At 41.5% G+C, this 23,105-nt stretch overlaps 4 protein-coding genes across 5 annotated transcripts in view; 3 read left to right on the forward strand and 1 right to left on the reverse strand.

Moving 5' to 3' along the window:
- Positions 1-931: 931 nt before the first annotated feature.
- echdc2 (enoyl CoA hydratase domain containing 2) lies at positions 932-6,548 on the forward strand. Its single transcript, XM_082523746.1, has 11 exons — positions 932-1,316; positions 3,087-3,154; positions 3,324-3,411; positions 3,495-3,581; positions 3,699-3,791; positions 4,473-4,529; positions 4,636-4,698; positions 4,797-4,921; positions 5,771-5,821; positions 5,894-5,941; positions 6,164-6,548. The coding sequence occupies exons 1-11, from the start codon at positions 1,076-1,078 to the stop codon at positions 6,239-6,241; spliced, it is 999 nt and encodes a 332-aa protein (XP_082379872.1). The 5' UTR covers positions 932-1,075; the 3' UTR covers positions 6,242-6,548.
- On the reverse strand, positions 6,547-16,022 carry zyg11 (zyg-11 family member, cell cycle regulator). The gene is made up of 18 exons (XM_082523736.1): positions 15,569-16,022; positions 15,318-15,483; positions 14,838-15,049; positions 14,436-14,753; positions 14,176-14,289; positions 13,954-14,070; positions 13,730-13,870; positions 13,285-13,461; positions 11,356-11,420; positions 11,023-11,122; positions 10,868-10,918; positions 10,584-10,745; positions 10,348-10,395; positions 10,046-10,243; positions 9,899-9,951; positions 9,039-9,136; positions 8,738-8,938; positions 6,547-8,666 (listed from the first exon to the last, which is right to left on the reverse strand). The coding sequence occupies exons 1-17, from the start codon at positions 15,590-15,592 to the stop codon at positions 8,748-8,750; spliced, it is 2,235 nt and encodes a 744-aa protein (XP_082379862.1). The 5' UTR covers positions 15,593-16,022; the 3' UTR covers positions 6,547-8,666; positions 8,738-8,747.
- A 37-nt stretch (positions 16,023-16,059) lies between these two features.
- On the forward strand, positions 16,060-17,802 carry coa7 (cytochrome c oxidase assembly factor 7). Its single transcript, XM_082523748.1, has 3 exons — positions 16,060-16,448; positions 16,550-16,690; positions 17,169-17,802. The coding sequence occupies exons 1-3, from the start codon at positions 16,343-16,345 to the stop codon at positions 17,612-17,614; spliced, it is 693 nt and encodes a 230-aa protein (XP_082379874.1). The 5' UTR covers positions 16,060-16,342; the 3' UTR covers positions 17,615-17,802.
- A 540-nt stretch (positions 17,803-18,342) lies between these two features.
- Positions 18,343-23,105, forward strand: part of ralgps2 (Ral GEF with PH domain and SH3 binding motif 2) — a 73,007-nt gene continuing 68,244 nt past the window's right edge. Inside the window, exon 1 of one of the 2 annotated variants that reach the window (XM_082523737.1) lies at positions 18,343-18,692. The gene's annotated coding sequence lies outside the window, so the exon portion shown is untranslated. The remainder of the gene's footprint in view (positions 18,693-23,105) is intronic. The other variant, XM_082523739.1, reaches the window with a different exon arrangement.

Genomic DNA, 23,105 nt, shown 5'->3' on the forward strand with positions numbered 1-23,105 from the left:
TTATTTATTCAATTTGTCTGTGATTAGTGGTGGAATTTATATAATTAAAAAAATTGTGTGTTTAAATATGCATCTGTGCAATTATGGGCATAGTTTCAATCTCACTTTCCCACTTCTTCCTGCCCACTCTCGTGACCTGACACCTTGCAGCACACACAGCCAACTACACATTGCACCGATGATTAATTTACATTTCAATTACAAATTAATATGATTCATTGCCCAGAGCCATTGGCATCCATGTTAATTAGGAAGGGTAAACAAAGAGAGGCTGCATTAAAATGGACTGAACAGTGCCGTGGCACACTGGATGTAATCTGACTGATTTGAATGTAATCAGATGTACTTGAAAGTTAAAATAGAAACACAGACCCGACTCTCTAATTTCAGGCCGTTGTGCCATCAAAGCAACTGTCTGGCTTCGTGATTGCATAAGCTATAAAGACCTGCTCAATAATGCATGGTCAAACTAGACATGAGAAGTCTGACGGAAAACCTTACCTCAACAAGCTGTGTGATGTCTGGCCAAAGACTGGACACTCCAGAGACAGGACAACAGGCTGGAGGACAACGTGTGTTTGTTGTCATATGGTTGGGATCTAAATGTCTTTACAGTCACAGTGGAGGGACTTAAAATTAAATCATAATATATTTAATGTGAGAATTAATTTCATGTTCAGATGATGTCAAGACTGAGTGTGTGTGTGTGTGTGTGTGTGTGTGTGTCAGGGAGATAAAGAAGTAAAAATAAATTTTCACAACACAATTTTCAGTCTTACTCTTCTAGAAGGAAATAATGACTGTAATCAGGAAGCATAAAAATCCCACGTTTTAAAAATATGACACTAATTTCAAACATTTCACTGTTACATCATAAAAGAGTGACTCTCGTGGGTACTACCTTGTTTCAGCCACTCTTGCACTTTGCTTCCAGCATGCTGGCGTGAAAAAGGGTCATTAGCATCCAAGTCCCTCCTCTCACAGGAAGAAAGCAGCATTAAACTTCCTGGAGCGTTAACTTTTGTTGAACGGTCTTCCTGCTTTTAGAAGCTGCTCAGCAAAGTAAAAGACAAGCATGACAACAATCCTCTGCAGACTGACAGGGCCGAGGTGCTTATTGTGGAGATACGGGGCTTTGATTAAGAGGGAAACTCACAGCCGAACTTCCCATGTGATTCCGCAGGGAGGAGCGCGACTCCTGGCCGGCGGCGGTCGGCCTCTGACGGGATACAGTCGCGCACAAAGCCGCAGGCAGCACACTGAGGCGGCGGCTGCCGTAGAGGTGGATTTAAAGCGGTTAGAGGGGAAAGACGATGGTAGGGGCACTTTTTGCACAACAGTATGATGATAACACGAAAGTTTGCAGAAACATATTTTTGTGTTTGACATCTTCTCAACGCTTTAGTCTCACGGAACCCCTCGCAAATGTCAAATTTCTGTGCTTACTTGCTGTCTGGTGACGACTGGTCGATAACTCCCACAGGTTATCGTATTTCTAGATTACTGTTGAAACGGGCGGTTGTGTTGAAGGACATTAATTTCTTCTCATGAATTCAAACTGTACTTTTTAACATGACAAGGAGACTTCACATAAATGAAATATGGAGACTCTTAACTAAATCAGTAATTAGGTTATATATCAACACCGAGCTCCAGTACTGTTTTATTACTGATTAGCAGAACAATTGTTTAAGTATAGATGCATAACGCGTTACTGTTTATCAGAACTACCAGTAAACATTTATTTAGGCGTGTAGTAAGAAAGTAACCACATTCTGCTGGGAGTTGAAAAGTAGTGCCCCCCCCTTATTTCTTTAATTTTGCACGAAGTTTTAAATTTCTTCACTGACTAAATCATTAATTTGCTACTCTTAATACATTTTAATTCGAGTTATGTGTTTAATGCATAGCAATGTGTATTTTTAATAAGTTTCATGCGCACAAGCAAGCCATTTTCGCATTGTGCGAACATATTTTTATGTAGCTTTATTGTTTCCATGTTTATTTTGTATGTTCGACATTATTTTTACACATGTCATGTGTCAGGTTAAAGGAGCACATTTTAATCAGAGTGTAGCATCAAGTCAGTTAAACTTCTGGGATATTGATCTGGTCATTTACAGGTGGAGGTCACTAGCAGTTTCTTCCCTTCTCATCTTTCCTGACTTTTTTCCCATTAGTTTTGCATAAGGCTAGGGTCAGTGTCACCACTGTTAGCATGAGCAATACCTGCACCCTACAGAGGTGGCACAGGTAGTGCAAATCCTCCAGGATGGTATAACAATATTGCTAGAAGGGTTGCCTTGTCTCCCAGCACAGTCACAGGAACATGGAACTGATTCCAGGAAACGAGCATATACTTTAGGAGAGCTGGACAGGGCCATAGAAGTCTTTAACTCATCAGCAGGACTGATATCTGCTCCTTTATGCAAGGAGGAACAGGATGAGCCCAACAGATTGACCAACAGGAGGCCAATGGTGTGAATATCTCTGGCCAAGCAATCAGAAATAGACTTTATGAAGGTCAGCCTCCTCCAGTGGGCTCTGTGTTCACTGCCCAGCACCGTGGAGCCCAGTGGGCAGGTCCACCAGTGGCATCCTGTGCTTGTCACAGATGATAGCAGGCTCACCCTGAGCACAAGTGACAGACATGGGAGGGCCTGGAAAAGTCGCGGTGAACATTATGCTGCCTGTAACATTGTTTCAGGCCATCAGTAGATGGTAGCATATCAGTAGATATATCCCACAAGAATCTGATGAGTTTCTTTAATTTTCTTTTAACAGCAGAGTATTTTAACACGTATATGTGAGCGTTTTAGGTTTCAACTGGCTTTTGTTACAAATTAAATATTTTTGTTTCAGGATGTTTTACGTATTAGGCCTACTACGTGTCTTCCAGACTAAGGTGACTTTAGAAAGCCGATTCCATGGTTTGATACTCTTGATTTCCATCATGGTCATGGTGGAAATAAATAGTTAATGAACCCACATTTTTACTGAATTGTAAACGGCATGTTTATAAAAACTCAGCAAGATTAATTTCTAGCTGTTGCCCTTTATTCCTGTTGTTGCTTTCTTTTCCTCAGGGATCGTAGAAGTGTTGATGTGCCGGCACAAAGCCAGAAATGCTCTCGGCAATGTGTTTGTGTCACAGGTAAGCAGACTTCCACGTCTTTCTCTCTCTCTCTCTCTCTCTCTCTCTCTCTCACACACACACACACACACACACACACACACACACACACACACACACACACACACACACACATACATTAAACACATATGCAGCAGCCACTGAGACATGATGACGTGTGTGTGTGCAGATGAGGAAGGTGGTTTCCACTCTGTACAATGACTCAGCGGTACGTGTGGTTATCTTCAGGAGTTTAGTGCCGGGCGTTTTCTGTGCAGGTGAGTGATCTCTGGTGCCAGGAAGGTGTGATCAAAGTGTGCAGTAATGATGTGTGACCATGTGCGTTATGATTTATGGTTAGGTGCCGATCTGAAGGAGAGAGCTCTGATGAACAACTCTGAGTCTGATCTGTTTGTTCACGGCCTGCGCTCCCTCATGACTCAAATAGGTAAAAAAACAAACAAAAAAAACCCATTAAGGTTGAGTGATTAGTCAGTCTTTTTTTCAAGCTAAATGTGTTTATCCATTTGTAAACTTTGCTCACTTTGTTTCAATAACCTGGCAGCATTGTTGCCCACGCCGACCATCGCAGCGATGGATGGAGTTGCACTGGGAGGTGGATTGGAGTTAGCCTTGGCCTGTGACCTTCGCGCTGCTGGTGAGTGACCTCTGAACCTTCACCTGTCAACTCCGAATCGGATCTGCTTTCTTTCTTCCGGTGATGCTAATCAGGTTAAAAATAATCTTAGAGCGCAGAAAACGTTTCTGAAAAGATTTCAAAATACTGTGTATTTTAAAAGTTTCCATTATATGTAGACTGACGTAAAAAATTTTTATTTTACTATTTAGTTTAAATGAATATATGTTGGACTATTCACACAATATTTACACAATTTCAGCTATCACAGTTAATGAACAGGTAATTTACTGAAACAATATCTTCTAAAATGAAACAAAACTTTCCCAACTCTTTATAAGTAACTTAGGGGGAAATTAAACTGTCAGCTTTTAAACAGCTTTGAATAAATGTAAATGTGTTATATACACAATGGTCAAGCTAAAAACATACTCCTGAGACGATGGAGCTCTAATGATCTGTTGATGAGCTTGGGGACTAATGAGGCCACATCTGCCCAGCTGTTCATGCGTTTGAACCTTCATGTGATTGGTTATATTAGGCGCAGCAGCTCAGTGATTGGTTGAGCACAGATGAGCTGGGTGAGCAGGTGTTTGTGTCAATTGCTCTGACAGAGACATCAGTCAGATTTTACACTCTCTCCAGCTTAATGGCACTTAGACCTTCAACTGTCCTCTGTTTGTGTGTGTATGTGTGTTGCAGCAAATTCGGCACAGATGGGTCTTATTGAGACGACACGGGGGCTGCTCCCAGGGGCGGGTAAGACGAACAGAGGTCACTGAAATGACCCTGAACTGCACTGACTGTATGTAAATAGAGATAAAGCAGCTGTGATAAGTTGACCTTGAGGTGGTTTGTCCTGCAGGGGGCAGTCAGCGTCTGCCACGGATGATCGGTGTCACTCTGGCCAAAGAGCTCATTTTCACAGGTAGTAATTCAGAAATATTGATGTGATTTTAGTGGCACTGAATGCTCATCAGTGAGCAAGGATTTGGTGTGTCACTGTCTCTCCTTGTCTGTTATCAGGCAGGCGCGTGGGAGGGCAGACAGCTCTGGAAATGGGGCTCATAAACAGAGTAGTAGAACAGAACCAGACAGGAGACGCTGCCTACAGAGAGGCACTCAGCCTGGCCAGGGAGATACTGCCCCAGGTTAGAGTACAAACACACTTTTCATGCCGCTAAAGCTCTGATACTGCTGCATCTCTCCTCCTTCAGGCAGGGGGATCTGCTCCCTTTCCCCTTTCTCTGGATGCAGTGGAAGGGGAAGAAACAAAAACAATGCATTTCTTTTTTCCTTTCTTCCGTCTTGTTTTTTTTTTCCCTCTTCCCACCTTCCCTCTCACCATCTCCCTCTGCTTGTCCCTCTCTCCAGGCCTCTGTCGTTCCATATATCTTTCACTCCAGTTCAGATGCCCACAGTCAGTGGGGTTAGAGTGGCAGTCAAGTGGAGAAATGGACCACAAATAGCACCATACACTATCACATTTTCCAACACATTTATGCTCGACTTAGCACGGATTGATTGATTAACAGGATCTTGCACTGAATCAAAGTGAGGGAGCACAGAGGAAATAATAAGAGGGTGTAGATCTTTATTTTGGCACTTCTGTTTTCCTGGAATTTCTAAGACAAATGTACTGCTGCTTGCATGTGATTAAACTGTAAAGAGTTCCTCCAGTTAAATTTCTGTAGAAATGCATTGCTCACATTGATTGATCAACAGTTTAATATTTTTGATTCTCTCTCTCAAACTTTAATTTTTGAACAAAAAATTGAATAAACAACAACATAAAGGGACGTCAGTGGTAGAGTGAAATAAAGTAGCTAAGAATCAGAGACAAAAACGTAAAGGAAGGTGAGCATTTTTGTGTCTATCATTGTTTATATTCCAAAGGTCCTATATTTAAAGTAGAGCCAATCCAGGTGGTTTGGGCACCTGATTAGGATGGAAGGAGATAATACCATCGGCATCTAACCCTTTTTGTTTCTGTTGCTCAGGCTCCTATTGCAGTGCGGATGGCTAAAGAGGCAATGAACAGAGGCTTGGAGGTACATTATGAATCCCAGATCTTCTTTAAAGGTCTTTACATCAGTGAATTTAGTGACTGTTCTCTCTTCCAGGTTGATATCGGTTCAGCAATGGCGATAGAGAGGATGTGTTATGCTCGAGTAAGTCTTCCACTTCTTGTTTATGATTTCCGAAACACTTGTTTTAATTTGGCATAATTGTTGTGGTTCAGGAATTTTCTTTTGAGCTAAATTCTAAGGCAACCCAACACATAGCTGATGCTGAGGCTGTTATAAATTAAATTCTAGTCGGGCCTAGCTTTGACATGAACCTTCTGATGCTCGCTCCACTTAAATCATCATTTACTTGTCCTCTCTTTATAGGTCATCCCCACACGGGACCGACAAGAGGGTATGGCAGCCTTCATAGAGAAGAGAGCTCCGCGGTACACTGGGGAATAAACTCCTTTGAGCTACTGGATTTCTTTGTCGTACCGACATGTGAACACAGAAGCACACTGCTTTCTGTAGCCCGATGTCAGATAAACAATTAACATCTATTGATTGTCTTTGCGACTCTCAGCCGGTGCCAGTACATTAATTTAGGCCATGCAAGTGCTCAATAGTGGCCACTTGCTTTTGTGACTCAGGATCAGACTGACAAGTGCAGATTGTTTATAATTTGTTATATTTGATGCTTTATCAGGAACAAGGTCATCTTTGAAATGAAACTAAATAAATAAAAAAGACAGCACATGGGTCATCTCCAGTTTTATGGCAATGTACATTCTTTATTTCTAAATTTGAAAATGCGATTCTGAGCAGCAACATGGCACAATCACAGCAGACATACAGTACCTTGACTTTCTGCATCTTCCAATGGATTAAAACGCTTGTGGAAAAAACTAAGAACTGGCCTTTTATGCAGGGCGATATTCAACCAAACTACACGACTTTGGCGGAAAAAACCCCCAAAAGTTCTGTCATCTAAGACTATCCTTGTGGAAACACTATTAGCCTGGGACACATGCGTCATTAAGTATCATTTTGGAGCCTAATGTTCTATATTTATCTATATAACCATACATCCAGTAATCTTTTCAAGTCTCCTGACCTGTCACTGGCATTCCTGCCAAACAAATTTATCTCCAATTATTTAGAAAGTGTTATTTATCAAAGTGTTTCAGCAAAAGTTTTGCATTTTGAGAATAAACTTTGACCAGAAAAATCACCTCCATTCTGGCAGCTAGTGGTCACTTTCCTACCTTTAGTTTGTGGATTAAGGGAGTCGACTTTATTCTCAAAATGCAAAAATAATTGTACTTTATTCTGCTTCATGTCTCCTCAGTACTCTTTCCTAGTTATGTGTTGACAGCATAGTAAATGACAAGGCCTGCAATAAGAGATGAACAACAAAAATGTAGCCAGTCTCATAAGCTGTAACAGCAAGTCTAAACGGCAGAAGCATAACTGTTAAAATAGCAGCCTGTAGGATGCAGACATCACACGGCCGGTCACTTTCAGAACAGAGAAATGCCTTTAAATAATTTAAATGTTTCCACGCTATTGTTGTATAAACAGTTTTTCTTCCCTTTGTTCAATCAGATGGAACTGAAAAACATACAGTAGAATAATTTCCATGCAATCACTCCTAAACAACGACCCCCCCCCCCTTCAGTATCCTTATGTACAAATACATACACTCTTTGAGATGCAGACACTTGTACAAGCGCATATATGCACACATGCTCACACTGAAGTGCTGTCTGTCTTAAAGACACTCAGATGCATAACAAAAAACATACTTATATATAAATATATACACAAGTTTCTCAAAGAGAAAACAGATGTGACTCACTGCAAATGTACACCTATCCTCACTATGCTGGCCACATCATTATTGCCATTTGTGTCCAGGAAAGTATATTTGGATGTAAACAGACACATGTGACTGTAGTACTCAGCTTATCATGTAAATTGTCCTCGTGAGCTTTCTGCACTGCTGGCTCTGCCACCAAGCGGGTGGATTTAGGGCTCCCCAATGTTTAGAAAATTTAAAGAAAAAAAAAATGCAATCGAGTTTCTCAAAAAGATGATTTCTCTATAATTTAGTTTATCGTGTTTGAATGTTTGGAACGCCCGAACCCACTGAATACACCCTCGGCAAGCGTCCTGTCACATCAAATCAAAGGCGTTAGCTGATAAAAGACTAAATGACGAGTAGAGCAGCAGTAGTATTGCAGACCCAGAGGCGGGGGTTTCAGTGAACTGAGCACTGCCATAAACAAACAAGCAGGCATTCCTAAAACGAACAGTATAAGCATTCAGACAAACCCTAACCCCCATGCTTGAGCTCAGGGCGATGGCATGCGTAAATTTAAGAGCTAATCAACCAGTTCAGACATCCATAGTACTCTGTAACATATGAGGGTATCAGGGTATCGGTCCTCAGTTGAGCTTTGGGGAATTATTCCCAAACTGAGATTTGTAAGTGTGCACTGACATATTTCGGGTTAAAAAAACAACAAAAAACAATTCCTCTTGATACCAAAAGCTGACTGAAAAAGGCCCAAACACAAATTCATGATTTGATTTGAGCTCTAGTGACAGACAGTTTATCATAATTTACTTTTTTCTTATTTTTTGATAAGCACACAGAGAAATGGTTTTTTAAAGAGAAAAAAGCGAGAAAATAAATAAGGTTACTCTGTGCAAAGAACTGCAATGCCTCTGTCCTTAATTCAGTTTACATTTTTAGAGATTCTTGTAAGTCCATGTTTGTGTGTGAGATATATTCTCACACACACAAACACACACGTGACCACCACCTCCCATCCACGGTGGGACCCAGCTTAATTTCCTCTTCTTCACCAGAGATTCGGATTTTCTGAAAGAGAATGAAAGCATAATCAATCTTCAACCTCTGCGAGGGTGAGCTAGCTGCTGATCATGCCTTACCTCTGTGAGGTTACTGCGGCGGTGGGCGGCGACTTGTGTGTGTGTGTAGTGGCTGGCCGGTGCGAGCTCTGTGGCGCTGTAGGCTCTCTAGTATGCTCCCAGCCAGCAGTTTGACGTCTCTGTGGGTCTGTGGGTGTTTGTGAACATGCTCCAGCTGCTGCAGACCACCCTCCTCCAACAACATGCTGCAATAGCGAGAAGCTGCACACACAGAAGTATCCACAAGAGGTTTGAGTAGGTGAGGCATCACATTAAGCTAGAATAACCTTTGGTTTTATTTTTGCATGGATCTGTGTCTCACCGTTCTTGCTACAGACATGTTGCATTGCCCAGGCTGCCCACAGCTGGACACCAGGGGTGTGAAAACACTCCAGTAGGGGAAAGAAGGGGTTAAATGACCTAAAGAAGGGAAGAAAATGACAATTATTGTGTGACGGGATTAAAATGGGAAGCAGAGCCTTCAGTCATCGCGTCCCTTACAGGTAGAACCAGCTACTCAAAAGTGGGAGAGACGGGCACCATCTGTAATTTAAGATCAAGCTTAAAATGCTCATTTTTGATAAACACTATGGTTAGGACTGGATCAGGTGACCCTGAACCATTCCTTTGTTATGCTAGACTCTGGAGGCTGGGATGTACTACGCACTTGTCCCTAATGTCTTACATTAAACCCACATTATACTGAAATGTCACTATGACTATTGCCATTTAATTTTGCTTACACTTGCTTACAGTTTTGTGCTTTACCTTGTTTGTAATTTATCATCTCTGTGTGCACCTTTTTTTTTTTAATCTATTTTGTCTGTCTCAGGATAAAGGATGCCCGATTCTACTAGAGGTCTTTTAGAGTTTAAAGGCGGTTTCCCCCCCACTGTCATCAAATGCTTCAATTTATTGGTTTGTAGGGTCTTGGCGTTATAATATTAGGTGCCCTGAGATTACAGGATTTGTCTCCAAATACATTAAGGAAAAACAAAAAACAAAACATTGAACTGAATGTAACGTATTAACATGAGGTTTGGAAGATTTGGCTCTGAGATCTATAAATTTGAGATTTTGCTGACACAATAGTTAGCATAGTCGCCTCTCGGCAAGAAGGTTTCCTGTTTTGGCATCCTTTTTATAATACTCCATCATTATTGAATAGAAGCTGTATCTCACCTGTAGGCCACCATTTCACACTCTGGCGGGGGCCACTTCATAATGACAGCATGCTGCACAGACACACAAACGCATCACGCTAAAAACCAACATTTCCAATAACTGTATTTATGCACAAGAGTTCTCATTAAGCTTGCTTATTCCTACCAATTGCTCAAGCAGTGAGGACCGAAGACTGGGGCTGAGCGCCCAGGCCTCTTTTCCTCGTGACGTCAGATGTGCAAGGATGCCTGCAGCGAAGTAGCTGACCTCCACTTCCGGGCTGTGCAGCAGACTGCTGATGTGGTCCAGAAACCCCTGCACCATGAGCTCTCCATGCAGCTCCCCAACCTCTGCTATGTTGTTCTACAACAATCAAAAGGCGAGCAGGGAATAATGATTCCTTAATTTTGTTAACGCATTCCAGATTCAGTTTAGCTTCGGGATGAAAAAAAGAGAAGTAAACTCACCAAAAGCCCGAGAACCTTCTGCTGAATAGAAGATTCATTGGGGAACGACTGCAGATAAAGAGAGGGGGAGGTAGGGATAAAAACAACAGTGAGTCATCTTGCCCCGAAGCCATGTGTACTTATACGGAGGAACACATCATTAAGTGTGATGATGAATTCCTATAGAAATCTGCTTAAATTTGTTCTGTATGTAGCATTGCCTGTTTTCTTTACATGTTCACATAATTTCCATGTACCTCTAGAACTTTAATGAAGAGATCTAGCCCCTGGTTTTCGATAAAATGGCGGCAGGTTGTTGGCGATTCATCAGTGAGGTTCCAGAGTGCACTCAGTGTAAATTTGAGGGTGGCATCCACCACGCCCTGAGTTGCCTTCTGACGCACGATGTGGAGCAGTTGCTGCAGGGCAGAGAGAATGCATTGTACTGAAAATCAGCCCTTTTTCGATAAATGAGTAAAGGCAGATGAAAGTCATCCAAGATTAAAAAACAACAACAACAAAAGAACAACTCAAAACATACTTTCACGATAAACAGCTCTGCTCCCAGCTGGGCCGTCTGCTCTGTGGATAACTGCAAAAAAGCAAATGTTGCAGCACTCAAAGAAAATACCCTACAGATGTACTTTCAATGCATGAATAACCGCATATGTGGTACTAATACAACACCAAATGTACCTTAGCAGCGAGTATGGAAATGATTGCCACAGCCATCCTCTGCATGTTTTGATCTTCGTGGTTGCAAAGCCACTGCATGACCAGTTTGGCAGCTTCAAACCTTTAAACAGTAAAAGGAAGCAGAGCATTTTAAATTCTACCTTTACTGAAAATGTGTTACGTCACAAACCGAGAATTACGAATTAACTTTGATCACATTTTGGCATGTTTATAGTTAAAATCTTTGACAACCTTTAAAAAAAAATGAAAATTAAAAAATTAAAATAAAAAAAAAAAAAAAAAAACTAATAACAAAATGATCAATATTTACACAACAAATGTGGTGTTTCCCACCTGTTGAATGGAACTTCTTGCAAAATGCGATCACTGCACAGAGACAGCAAGCAGTTTTTCTGCAACTATAAAAAGAGAAAACAGCCATGATTGCAGAACCTAAAAGCTATCAGACTGCTGCTCCTGCTGCTCCTATGTTTTTATCTTCTTATCAGTTCTGTTTAGTCACAATAGGCTGGTTAAATATTATATCTGACTTAGAGCCTGTGCAGGAAAATATAATGGAAAATGAATAAATAACAGTGCTCACAGATAAACTGCATTTTCAAGCTTACAACAATAGGAGAAACATTAATTCCGCATGCAAACATGTGAGCTAGTTTAGAAAGCATATGCTAAATCCTTTTTTTTTTCTCTTGACTTTGTGGACAGTCTCTTTAGTGGACGACATGGGGAAAATACACAGTGAAAAACAACAGAACTAACAAAGGTTCTTTTGGACACTCCCTTATTTATAAAAGGTCACCACAGTGGATGGATACAGATATTTGTTTTTTTAAAATGCTGGATTCCCATCACAACCTTTCAAGGGATATTTGTCCCTTGTCTGAAACATCCAACAGAGGAAATGTTTGACATAAAAACACAAGAAGTAACGTTCAAATCATATTTCTACGAATTATAGTGTAGATATTATTTATTATTGTAATTTGAACCACTCTCTCACACAATCTAAGTCTTACTTTACTATTCTTTAATTACCCCATTTTTATTTATTTATTTTTTTATATAAGAGCAACATTTCTTGTACTATCACACAGCATAAGTTCTACTCACTATGCACCTGTGGCACTTTAACTGTGTTGTTTATTTACTGTGGACTCATTTTTATTTTTTATTATGCTTCTATAGATAAAGTATCCATCTATCTATAAAAACTGCCTATTCAGCATGTGGCTAAAACACAACACAACCTCAACTGTACATCATCACAACACTGAACAGTTATCGCACAAAGCACGTTTCCCCCATAATTTTAGAATAAAATGTGTATCGCTTAACAAATCCTTTTGTCCAATATCCAGCTGTGCACGTCACTTCCTATAATGGTTCATTTCTACTTGTGACCAGATCCCTGCATTTGTTTCCATTCCAGGCTGTATTGATTTGGAAATCTTGTTACTGAGGAACAAACAAACATAACGTTACGCAGTGCACTATTTACTTGTGTTTTGTAAAAAAAAAGGGAAACTACTTATTGTGGTTGTGGGAAGTTCCTCAAATCTTTCTAAATTTCATATTGTCGCAACACTCACAGGCGTTACCAAACGACCCAGCTAACACAGTGTTCTCCAAAGCTGACACGCTCCTGCCACTACCCTCAAGAATACTGGACTAAAACTGTGCTTGCCTTTAAACTTGATTTCTTACTTTTGTTTAACACATCTATCTGACAACTTAGTTGACCAAGTTTGATTTATTATTAATGTATGCAGAAGCAGGTTGTGAGAGTGAATGTAATAATGTCTACTGTATAAACAGGCAACAAAAAGAAAAAAAATTGGCTATAAAATCCATGTAGAGCAACGACAATCTTGATGCTTTTAAAATGGAAAAACTTTGTGCCCTTTAAAAAGATTTATAATCTATAATTATAATTTCCAATTTATCCTTATTAGCTGTTATTTTTTTGGTAAATGACCATTTCATCCTCTATGTTACGAGTTACAAAACCCACACATTTAAAATCAAGAAATCCACTAATGTGTGAAAGGAAAATTGTGTCAGTGAATGCCATTATAACATGCAAAGAGCTATTTTCTGAGAAACTGTGACATAATGGACAAAAAAAGAGAAGAAGAAGAAGAAGAAAGAAGAATTCTCTGTGCAGGTAAACTGTATCAGTCAATTGCAACCTGCTAAATAAAATCTATGTTATAAACTAACTGTTTATTGGGAATGAGCAAAAGCAGCCAGGCATGAAGCTACCTGCTGGTGGTTGGGGAAAGTCCTCATGGCTTCCAGTAGAAGCTGAGTGACGGTGCTCAACAGTCGAACTGGCATCCCTGCTGCCAGGTCCTGCTTCGTCAGGTTGAACACACAGGCGCTCGCGGCTAGCTGGACATTCAGAGTGGACGGATGATTCTTCATTCCCAAAACTACCAGCTATTTAAAAAAAAAAAAAAAAAACACACAGAAAGAGGAAGAAAAAAAATTCAAGAAACAGGAAGTCGAGAATGATGAGTAACTAAACTGTGCAGAGATACAATGGTAGTATAGTGCTTCTTCACTTAAGGAGGATATCTGTGGCTGACAAAGGGACCAATTAAGATTAAGACATTATGTGCACTACTTAACCATGATATGATGCTATAATTTCTTTTAAAGATTAAGTAAAATAATAACTTAATAGGTTCAAGGATAATGTGTTTACCTTTAGGATGTCAGGCCTTGGCTTCTCCATGACATGAGTGAGGCTAAACAGATGAAAGAGAGCTTCTCTCACAAAACCTTCTCTCTCACTGTAGCGCCGCAGTGCCTCACAGATCTGAGTCTCATTAGCTTCTCCAGTCACCTGATGGCACACAGAAGATACTTGAGCAAACCTGATGTTTTCACTTTTTGTTTAGTGCCCATTTATGATCATTCTATACCTACCTTTAGATTTCCTTCTCCTGATAGGAAGTCTGAAAAACCAGCATCTGTGGCCAGAAGTCCCACAAAGGTCATTCCTGGCCTCTCTTCAACAAATGCCTTAACAGCTGCATCTGTCACCTGTAACATTCACAGATATAAGAAATTACTCGACTTTAAAATATGTGTGCTTTGACTGCGGTTTAACCAAGAAACAAATAAAAATATTAAAGCAGATGAACACACCTGTTTCCTCCCTGAGACATCTAAGGAAACAAGGGCGGGCAGAATCCCTGGCTGTCCGAGAAGTTGACGAGCCACGTCAGAGGTAAATTGTTTATCATCACTAATGTCCAGGTGCTGCATGTGCAAAGGTTTACACACACACAAACAGGCATGGCTTATAAAACCTCAGAGATGGAGTTTTCTTAAAATGTTTTTGAAAAAAAACCAAAACAAAAACAGAGAAACAGGTTTAATACTAGACACACAATCAAACCACTAACCTGCAATACATTCAACTGGCCTATGACTCCCAGCAGCTGAGCAGTGCTCATCTCCAGCCTTTTCAACTGATGCAGTGTCAGTGAGCGCAGCCGCTCCTTCAGGCCCAGCAGCGGGCTCAGGTTTGTGACTGAAGTATTAGAAAGATCGAGGCTCTCCAGCCGAGGCAGGGAACACACATCGCCTAGCCCAGAGTCGTAGAAGTCTACATTAGCTAGAGAGAGGGAACGCAAGCCCTGGAGGGCACTGAAGCGATACCAGATTGGTTCCTCCAGAGAGGACATGGTGAGGCCTGTAAGGACAAGTCGCTGAAGGGACTCCTGCAGGGAGAAAGTTTAAATTACTTTCATACAGTGGAAAGAAAGGGCAGTTATCCACAAAAAACTGACACACTCTCATATTACCTGACAATATTTATTAGTGGCCAGCCCCTGCAGGATATCAGGAATGGTAAGGTCTGCATTGACCCGGGCAGCATCCAACTCCAGCAATCTGTGAGGGCACAGGGCTTTCTGGAAGGCCTCTGCAGAGATCCGTGCAGTACGGATGCAGGCCCGTCTCAACCGCAAGTATTCACAGTTCCGAAACACACCCACTGTGCTGTCGTTCAGCAGACCTATAGCAGAGTGAATTTATCTTTCGGAATCAAGCACAACCTTAAACAACACTGGCTTTTTACCCAGGGCAAGGATTTAGTTTACTGGCCATCAGTTTGAAGTGGCTTTCACTTCAAATATTTCCCCCAAGTGCAAGTTAAGATTTTTCATCCTCATGAGTATCATGGTGACCTTTTATGATCCAATGAATAATGTATGTGTGTAGAAACTAGAGCGCTAGGCTGCAGCAATACTCTGGACTATTCGTAAACGTCTTTAAAGGTTTACCTTCAGTGGCCATTTTGGCCAGGAGCTGGTCTGCCAGCTCCTGCGGGAAGAGTACAGCCTCCCTGAAACAGAAGGAGCCATCAGGGCGCTTCACGCAGAAACACTCCAGGTTTTGGCTCACATAGGTGAGGCACAGGTCTGTCAGAGCCGCTGGAGACGCCTCCTCCTGAAAACCAAGAGGTGTGTTGATGTGGATGCACCGAGTACAATTTTCTACAACTGTCAAAGCAAATAAATCACCTGAGACTTACCGTGTTTAGGAAACTGCAGGCCATGGCAAAGGCTTTAAAAGAAAATATATTTTAGCTTGTACAACCGAGACTTGTGATTATATAACCAGCCTGCTCGTCGTCTCGGACACCTCTTTCCCTTTCAATTTACAGTGTCCACCTGTGTGAGAGTCTGAGGAGCTGCTGATCACTCTAAGAGGTACCAGGAGAACGTGACGACGCACGAACACAACGGAGCTTAACAGAGAGCCAGCTAGCTAGCTCACTTGGTGTCTCGGTGGTAGAAAATCACCAGGCGAGCAAAAACGTCGAAAGCTTACGAATGAGGGGGAATTCATGTCGACCAGCTGCTGAAGCGACCGAAAGACTGAACCTAGAAACCTGTTTGGCATGTAATTTCCACTGTGAGCAGTTGGATCTATTTTTAACTAGAGCGACTAGACAGACAGTAAACAAAGGTCATAGCACCGGAAGTACATTAACGAAGGGAGGCTGGACTACGGAAGCCCGCAAGGAAGGGTTACAAAACCAGGAAGCGAACAGCCGAAGACAAACGTGACCGCGTCCATCTGCTTTTCAAAGGGACACTATTATACCATCAAGCACACTTTGCTCATATAATGACTTCACATATAGCGGCAAGCATCCAGACAGACCTTTGCGTTTTGGGAAGAACTTTTTCAGCATCGCATATCAAAGTCAGTCATCAAGGTCAAGCAGCAGCGGTGGACGCCGTGAGGAGCTGAGCACATGTGATTGTTGCAGAGGTGAAACTAGTTCAAGTAAAGCGGAGAAATGGCTGGACTTATAAATTTTGAAGACGAGAAGGAAGTGAAGCAGTTTTTGGATAATTTAGGCGTGGAGTACAGCTTTCAGTGCTACAATGAGAAAGATCCTGAAGGTAGAAGTTTCTGAGCTGTTCACAGATCGGTGGTGCTGAAACACATGGTAGTTATGCAGTTCTGTTTTCCTCACTCTTTGCCCCCTGTTTCATGCTTTTAGGGTGCCAAAGGCTCGCTGACTACTTGGAAGGGGTCAAGAAGAACTACGATTCTGCAGCACAAGTGCTCAAACATAACTGTGAGACGCATGGGCATGGAGAGAGCTGCTATAAACTCGGTGCTTACCACGTCACCGGCAAAGGTGGATATTTAACCTCATTTATCTTTTCTGAAGTGTTAAATACTAAACACTATACTGAAGGCTTTGAGTTTCTGTTAGACTTTTATATCTACCCTACTACATTTCAATGTGAAATCGAAATATTGTGCCATTTTATTTTATTCAAATTAAGATTTTATAAGAAAAGCTCATGAAAGGGCAACCAGTAAGCCTAACTGGTCCGTGGTTCCTTTAGCTGTCACAGTATTTTGTGTCAGCACAACCGTAAAAGCTGAAAAGTTTCCAGGATAAGCTTCTGAAGCGATGACTTATTGAAGCAACTGTGCATAATATAGTGCACATATTATCACCAGTCATTTAAGTACTACTTGTAATTTTGATCCTTTGATACATTTTGCAGCTTGTTGCTAGCATGAATGACCTCTAAGGTTACTTCTACTTAAGTAATGCCATTACAAAATTCTAAGTCAGTCCCCTAATCTTTTTTTTTCTCCACCAGGTGGAGTCACCCAGTGTCTAAAAGCAGCCTACTCTTGTTTTCTGCACTCCTGCAATTCTGGAGGAAAGAAGTCTGTAGACGCTTGCCATAATGTTGGTCTTTTAGCCCATGACGGACAAGCTATGGAAGGAGGACCTGACCTGAAAGCAGCTCGGCAGTACTATGAGAAGGCCTGCGCAGGTGGATTCGCTCCTTCCTGCTTTAACCTCAGCGCTTTGTTCATTGAGGGCAATTCCAAAGGGCTGGCATCAGATATGGCTCTCGCTCTAAAATACGCTAACAGGGCTTGTGAGCTGGGACACGTGTGGGGCTGTGCCAATGCAAGTCGCATGTACAGACTTGGGGATGGTACAGAAAAGGATGAAAAGAAAGCAGAGGAGCTGAAAAATCGAGCGAGGGAGCTGCATGGTATAGAAAAGGAAAGGCAGCTTAAGTTTGGGGAGTAGCACACTTTTGTTGAATTATCGTTGTTTTGGTTTAGATTATTTGTTAGATAGTTTGTTTGAATAAACCCACCTCGTTCACAGGGTTCAAAGATTGAAGATAATGTCTATTATTTTTAAAAACATGATTAAGTGCATCAATACATTCAAAACATTTGCAAAAAAAATAATAAAAAATGGTACATTCATCTCATTTCTGTGCAAGTGTTGATTTTTTTCCCCCCATGTTTCTGTGATTTGTGGTGTATAAATGACTACACATGAGCCTATACAGTTTGAAACAAATATACCCATCAGATAAAAAAGGTTTAGATCACTTTATTTTAGTTATATCATTAATATCATTTCAATTAGTTTTCCTTTTCCCCAAAAGTCTAATTTTTTTTTGTTATTTCACACCTAGTTTTAGTGCTGCTTTGGAGATTTTATATTAAGCTTATACTATACTAAGCAGAGACGTGAAACATGTGGCCTGGGCCAAAACTGCCCCACTAAAGGGTCTAATTCAACCTGCCCAGATGCCATCACAAAGTGTGAAAACTGCTGAGAAGTCATCACTAACTCCAGTTGTATCGCATAAAATGCGCCATTTCCACTGTGGGGACACAAACACTATAACTAGGGTGAAAAAATAGTCTTCTCATCAATTTTGAAAAGCACAATGGTGTCTTGTCCACAAGAGGGAGTCAGAGGAGAACCCATGAACTTTTAGCCCTTTTGAAGCCAACCAGCCCTTCAAACAGAAGTCCGGCACTACAATAGAGGGCGGGCTGTGCGAATCCCTTTAACTGGCAGTGCATTGACAACCTGCGGATGATATAAACAGTAGCAAAAGGTCTCCGTACATTACGAGCTACTGCAGAGGATAAAGGGCAGATCGGCCCGCTGTGCACCCGGGAAGCTCCGCCCGTTAGCGGCGTCTCCTCTCCTCCTCAGCCCTCATTCAAAACAGAACACAGCTGTTGCGAGGCGCATCGTCGTGTCCGGGAGTGTTAGCCTAACAAAAACGGTTAGCAGCCTGCTTTCCGCTGATGTGCCCGCTGGAATACCAGAAGAAGAAAGAGCAAAACGGCGCACTTCGGTGAGTTACAGTTACAGAACACGACGGGACAAAGTTTGCCATCGTTAGCGACACAATTGCAAAGAAATCCCTTCCCATCCGTCGCGATAGCTAGCTAACGTAGCGGCAAGCTTGACGAGCGGTTTGGGTGTGTTTGTTTTAAAATGCAGGCTGCTTATCAAAGTAAATCGGCATCCATCGCGAGGAGCGGACGCGGAGATACTGGAGCAAAGCGCGAGTGAGGCTGGTCGTCTTTTTTTTTGTAACGCAGACTCTGTAGCTGGGTGCAGCATTGTATTTTAGCTATTATATTCTTATCCCATCCACTCACGTGAATGTACAGGTCGCCCCACCGCACACATAAATACACACATCAAGAAGCAGTACCAAGGAGTTTGATGTGAGGCTAACAATAGATCAACGTGCAAGCTAGTTGACAGTAAATGCATCATGCTAATTCACATGGAAACCTTTGAGAAGAGTGGGGGGAGCTATAGTTAGCGATTAGTGTATCTGACTTTCTGTGTCGGGGCAGGGAGTTTATGTCGACCCGTTTGTGCTGCTAAACCAGCACAGCTTACTTAGCAGCCACGGGCCACTGCAGGCTCTCTGCTCGGGATGGCTCATTGGCGGTGAACCCCCTGCAAAGCACCCCTCTGGGGAGTGCTTTGGGTGTGGTGTGGGTTCACCCACAAACAATACAGTGCACAAGCAACGTCTATCTCGTCTTTTCTAAAGCATGTCTTAGTTTAAGAATAACCACAAAAGAAGAACAGGAAGGTTATTTGGAGAAAAGGGGGCAACCAGGGATTCTCAACCTCACTGATCGGAAATTTTGGAAGTGCAGTTGGTAGGAGGTTTAAATCAAGCAGTTACATCTTATCTTCCACTCCCTCTGCTCAGTCCTGTGCAGCACAGTCTTTGTGAGCGTCCTCTGTGACCCTTTGCTGTTGCTCGCCTCTCTCGCCCTGTTTTAAAGGACTCTAAGGAATGTTCCATATGATATTTGGTGTGGCTGTGTGAGGCTGCTGTTCCCAACACTTAACATATGACCCCGAGGTTACTGGTTCACGCACATGACTAGCATGCCTTTACAGTGCTGCAGTGTCGCATTATGGAGAAATGACTGACAGTCCTGTTTGCCTTAGCCCTTTGTAACAGTTAAATATATGCAGAAGGTTTTTTATCCATTGGGTAGTATTACTGTGGCAGTCATGCCAGTTCCAAGACCATAGTCACTGAGTACTTACAGTTAATGTTGAGCCTAAAGGAAGAGAAAACTTTGGCATTTGGAAAACTATTTTCTTCCAAATGCCAGAAATCCTCAGACTTCCAAATGTCAAAGAAAGAAACTGCTTGGAATTCTTTTTGGTTTTTAACTTCATTTTAATTCAAAGTAAAGAAAGGGGAAGCATTGAGAACAGTGAAAGTTTAGTCTTCAAGACAGTAGTCTTGTGTGTTTGAAGGGTGCATCTGAATCATTTAGTCAGCTCCTCTTAAATGTTGGGCTTAGTAGGATTGTGTTTGTCTTGACTGCCATCGGCCTATAAGTAAAAGGGATTTTCATGGCTCAAACCAGCCCTTTTGGAGTGGGGGTGGGGGGCAGCTGGCTATGTGTGTGAGCATGAGTTTGTATGCAAAAAGTCTGTTACCTTACTTAACAGAAATCTAAGTATTTCCTGTTTTGTTTTGTTTTTTTTTTTTGTTTTTTCTTTTAACCATTTGAAAACCTTAAATGTATTTTAATGTTGAGTAAACTCAACATAAACCTTGACATATTTCTAACCAATATATTATTATTATTATTATTATTATTATTATTATCATTATTATTATTATTATAGACCTGGTGATTTTCCCTTTAGTTGAAGGGCAAATTCTCTGTGACGGGGAGATTTTTTTTTTTTCTTTTTAAAAAAAAATGTTATATATGTAGCAAACACCCCGATATTACATTCACTGATGGCAGTGGCTTGTGTTCTTCTTTTGTTTGTATCTGGGGTCCAGTTTAATAAATTTAAATGAATTGATCCAAGATAATGTAATCAAGGCCTGACAGTTATTTATTTAATTTTATAACAAAGATAAATTTCTTTGGCACAAGAAGTCAGAATGAATCATTACAAAAACAATGCAAACTAACAAAATCTGTATCTGCACAGCCTAACGGCTGAAATGTTTTAATCATTGGTGGCAGTCCAGAATTTCACAATCCGTGCATCCCTAGGGCTTAGGAATGTAATCCAATAAAATACAGTTGCTCTACTATTCTACCTTACATGGAGCTTTGCATTAGTCCAGAGGAACACAACTCCCATCTGCAACCCTATTTACAAATGCTGTATTTAATGATTATTGGGAGTCTTTCTTTCTTTCTTAGTGGTCAATCTGATTCTTTGTGTCTTCCTGTCTGTATACAAAAATATCATGTTGGTTTCAGTTTATATATTCCACTTAATCTTGTGCATTAGCAAGCTGTATTCCAAAAATTTAAACAAAGTGCCTTTACAGTCTGAGCGAGAAAATCAGTTATACTGAGGATTTTAACATCATCACATACACTTCCATTTACAATCACTGATATTCAGTGACTCTCTGTAATGTAATTTGAGCCCCAGCTATTTTTTTTAGAAACTGTCCCTTGGTAACTCTACATGCCACCTCCGCCGTCTGGGCCAGGCTAATCCCAGAAATGCTTCATCTACGTGGGCCCATCTGTTCAGCACTGCAGCGTAACTGCTCCGTCCAAGGCTTGCAAATGTGATTAGTCGGAGATTACATCTGTGTGAGTGAAATAAAACTCCCCTCTCAGAATCGGAGCCGTGTGTTTACAGGAGAAAGGGATAAGCATTGTAGAGCTTTTGCGTCATCAAGTGTAACCCCTGGTCTTTCTCAGATTGTGTGTCTCTGCTCTACGTTGCGTCACGTTGGCTGCTGTTTATGTGTAACGTTCCTAGACGCAGCCTGCATGCGTCTGTGTAAGAAAATGCAAAGTGCAGCTTTCTAAATGAATAAGCAGTCGGTTTGTGGGCTCCTTCTACATATTCTAGGAGCGTTTTGGTCTGCATCTCTCCTTTTCTCTCTCTGACCTCCAACCAGTGCTGTTGCTCAGTTGCCAGGGTAACTTTATGCGTGTGTCTGGCACATCCATTCAGCGCAGATGGAACTGCGAAGTCACATGTCGTCACACTCTTCCTCTGATGCCTCCCCAGCCCTGGCACCGTCACTGCAAGTACAAATTTGGTTATGTGCGTGTTCATTTTCTGCATTGCATGCAGACGCCACAAAGCCACCAAAGATCTGTGCTACTACTGGGAGTTATATAACAGGTCGTTGTGCTTGACAAGGAGTTTTGGAACACTGATAATAATATATTGTGTTTTTGATAAACTTTTCTATGCACGAGGTGTTTCGAATGTTACTGGCAGTTAGTTGATGAAGTGGGTGTTGTGGATATGAGCTTGGCTAGAGCCTGACTAGTTGCCTGCGTACATCACAGCGCGAGAAGAAGATAAGAGACGAGGATAATGCATGCAGAATCTCAGAGGCAGGCACCGTGTTTCACTGCGTAGGCTTGAGCAACGTGACTCTATATTTTCTCCCTTTGCTGTATACCGAACAAATTTTGAGGAAGTCATGTAAAAGTGTCTCTTATTGTTATGAGTGTGTTTGCCATGTGGTTCCTGCTCTGTTGTAATCACAGCTCTTGTTTAGGAGAAGTAGAGGCCACTGGGGGCCGGCGGACACAGGCAGTATTGAAACGGAAACTGGCTGGTGGTTGTATCTCTCACATACACACCCCGCTAAACACACGGTACAATAGGCCGAGCAGCTGCTAGAGACCTTGAGATTTAACCACTCATGGGAGTGGCTAACACATGAAAGACTAGGCTGGTGTCCACCCCTCTCTCAACACTACTAGTGCCTTGCTTCTTAGTTGTGTAACTTTGCTCACTTTCTCTTTCACTATGCTTTCATGTTTTGAGTGGACATGACGCTATTTTAGTTCTGCCTCGTCAGCCTGTATTTCATTCTTCCAGTTATCAAGCAGCAAGACTTGCAGTACCTTGTATGTTGTATTACTTTCATTTATCTTGCCTCACCACCTCCACTTCCTGCTTGCTTATGTCTTTTCTAAATATGAAGCTCGTAAACATGTCTATCACTTATCATCCATTGTTGCTGAGTGTGACTCATTTTATTGATTTTGATTTTACCGGTCTGTCGTAGATATAACTGTATCAGAGTATATCATATGAAGATTTATCTGTTTGTTTGTTTTAAACAGAACATAGGGCATAAGTGGACACTTGGTAATGTAAAAATCCCATAGCTTGTCCACTGGGGTGCACGCTGACTGTTGCTTACAGTATGCCTCCTTACATTGCTAGAAATTGAATAAACAATAAGCTCATCCTTTTTCCTTCTATGAAT

Source organism: Aulonocara stuartgranti (assembly GCF_965226115.1).
Source record: "Aulonocara stuartgranti genome assembly, chromosome: 23".
In the NCBI taxonomy this organism is placed as follows: Eukaryota; Metazoa; Chordata; class Actinopteri; order Cichliformes; family Cichlidae; genus Aulonocara; species Aulonocara stuartgranti.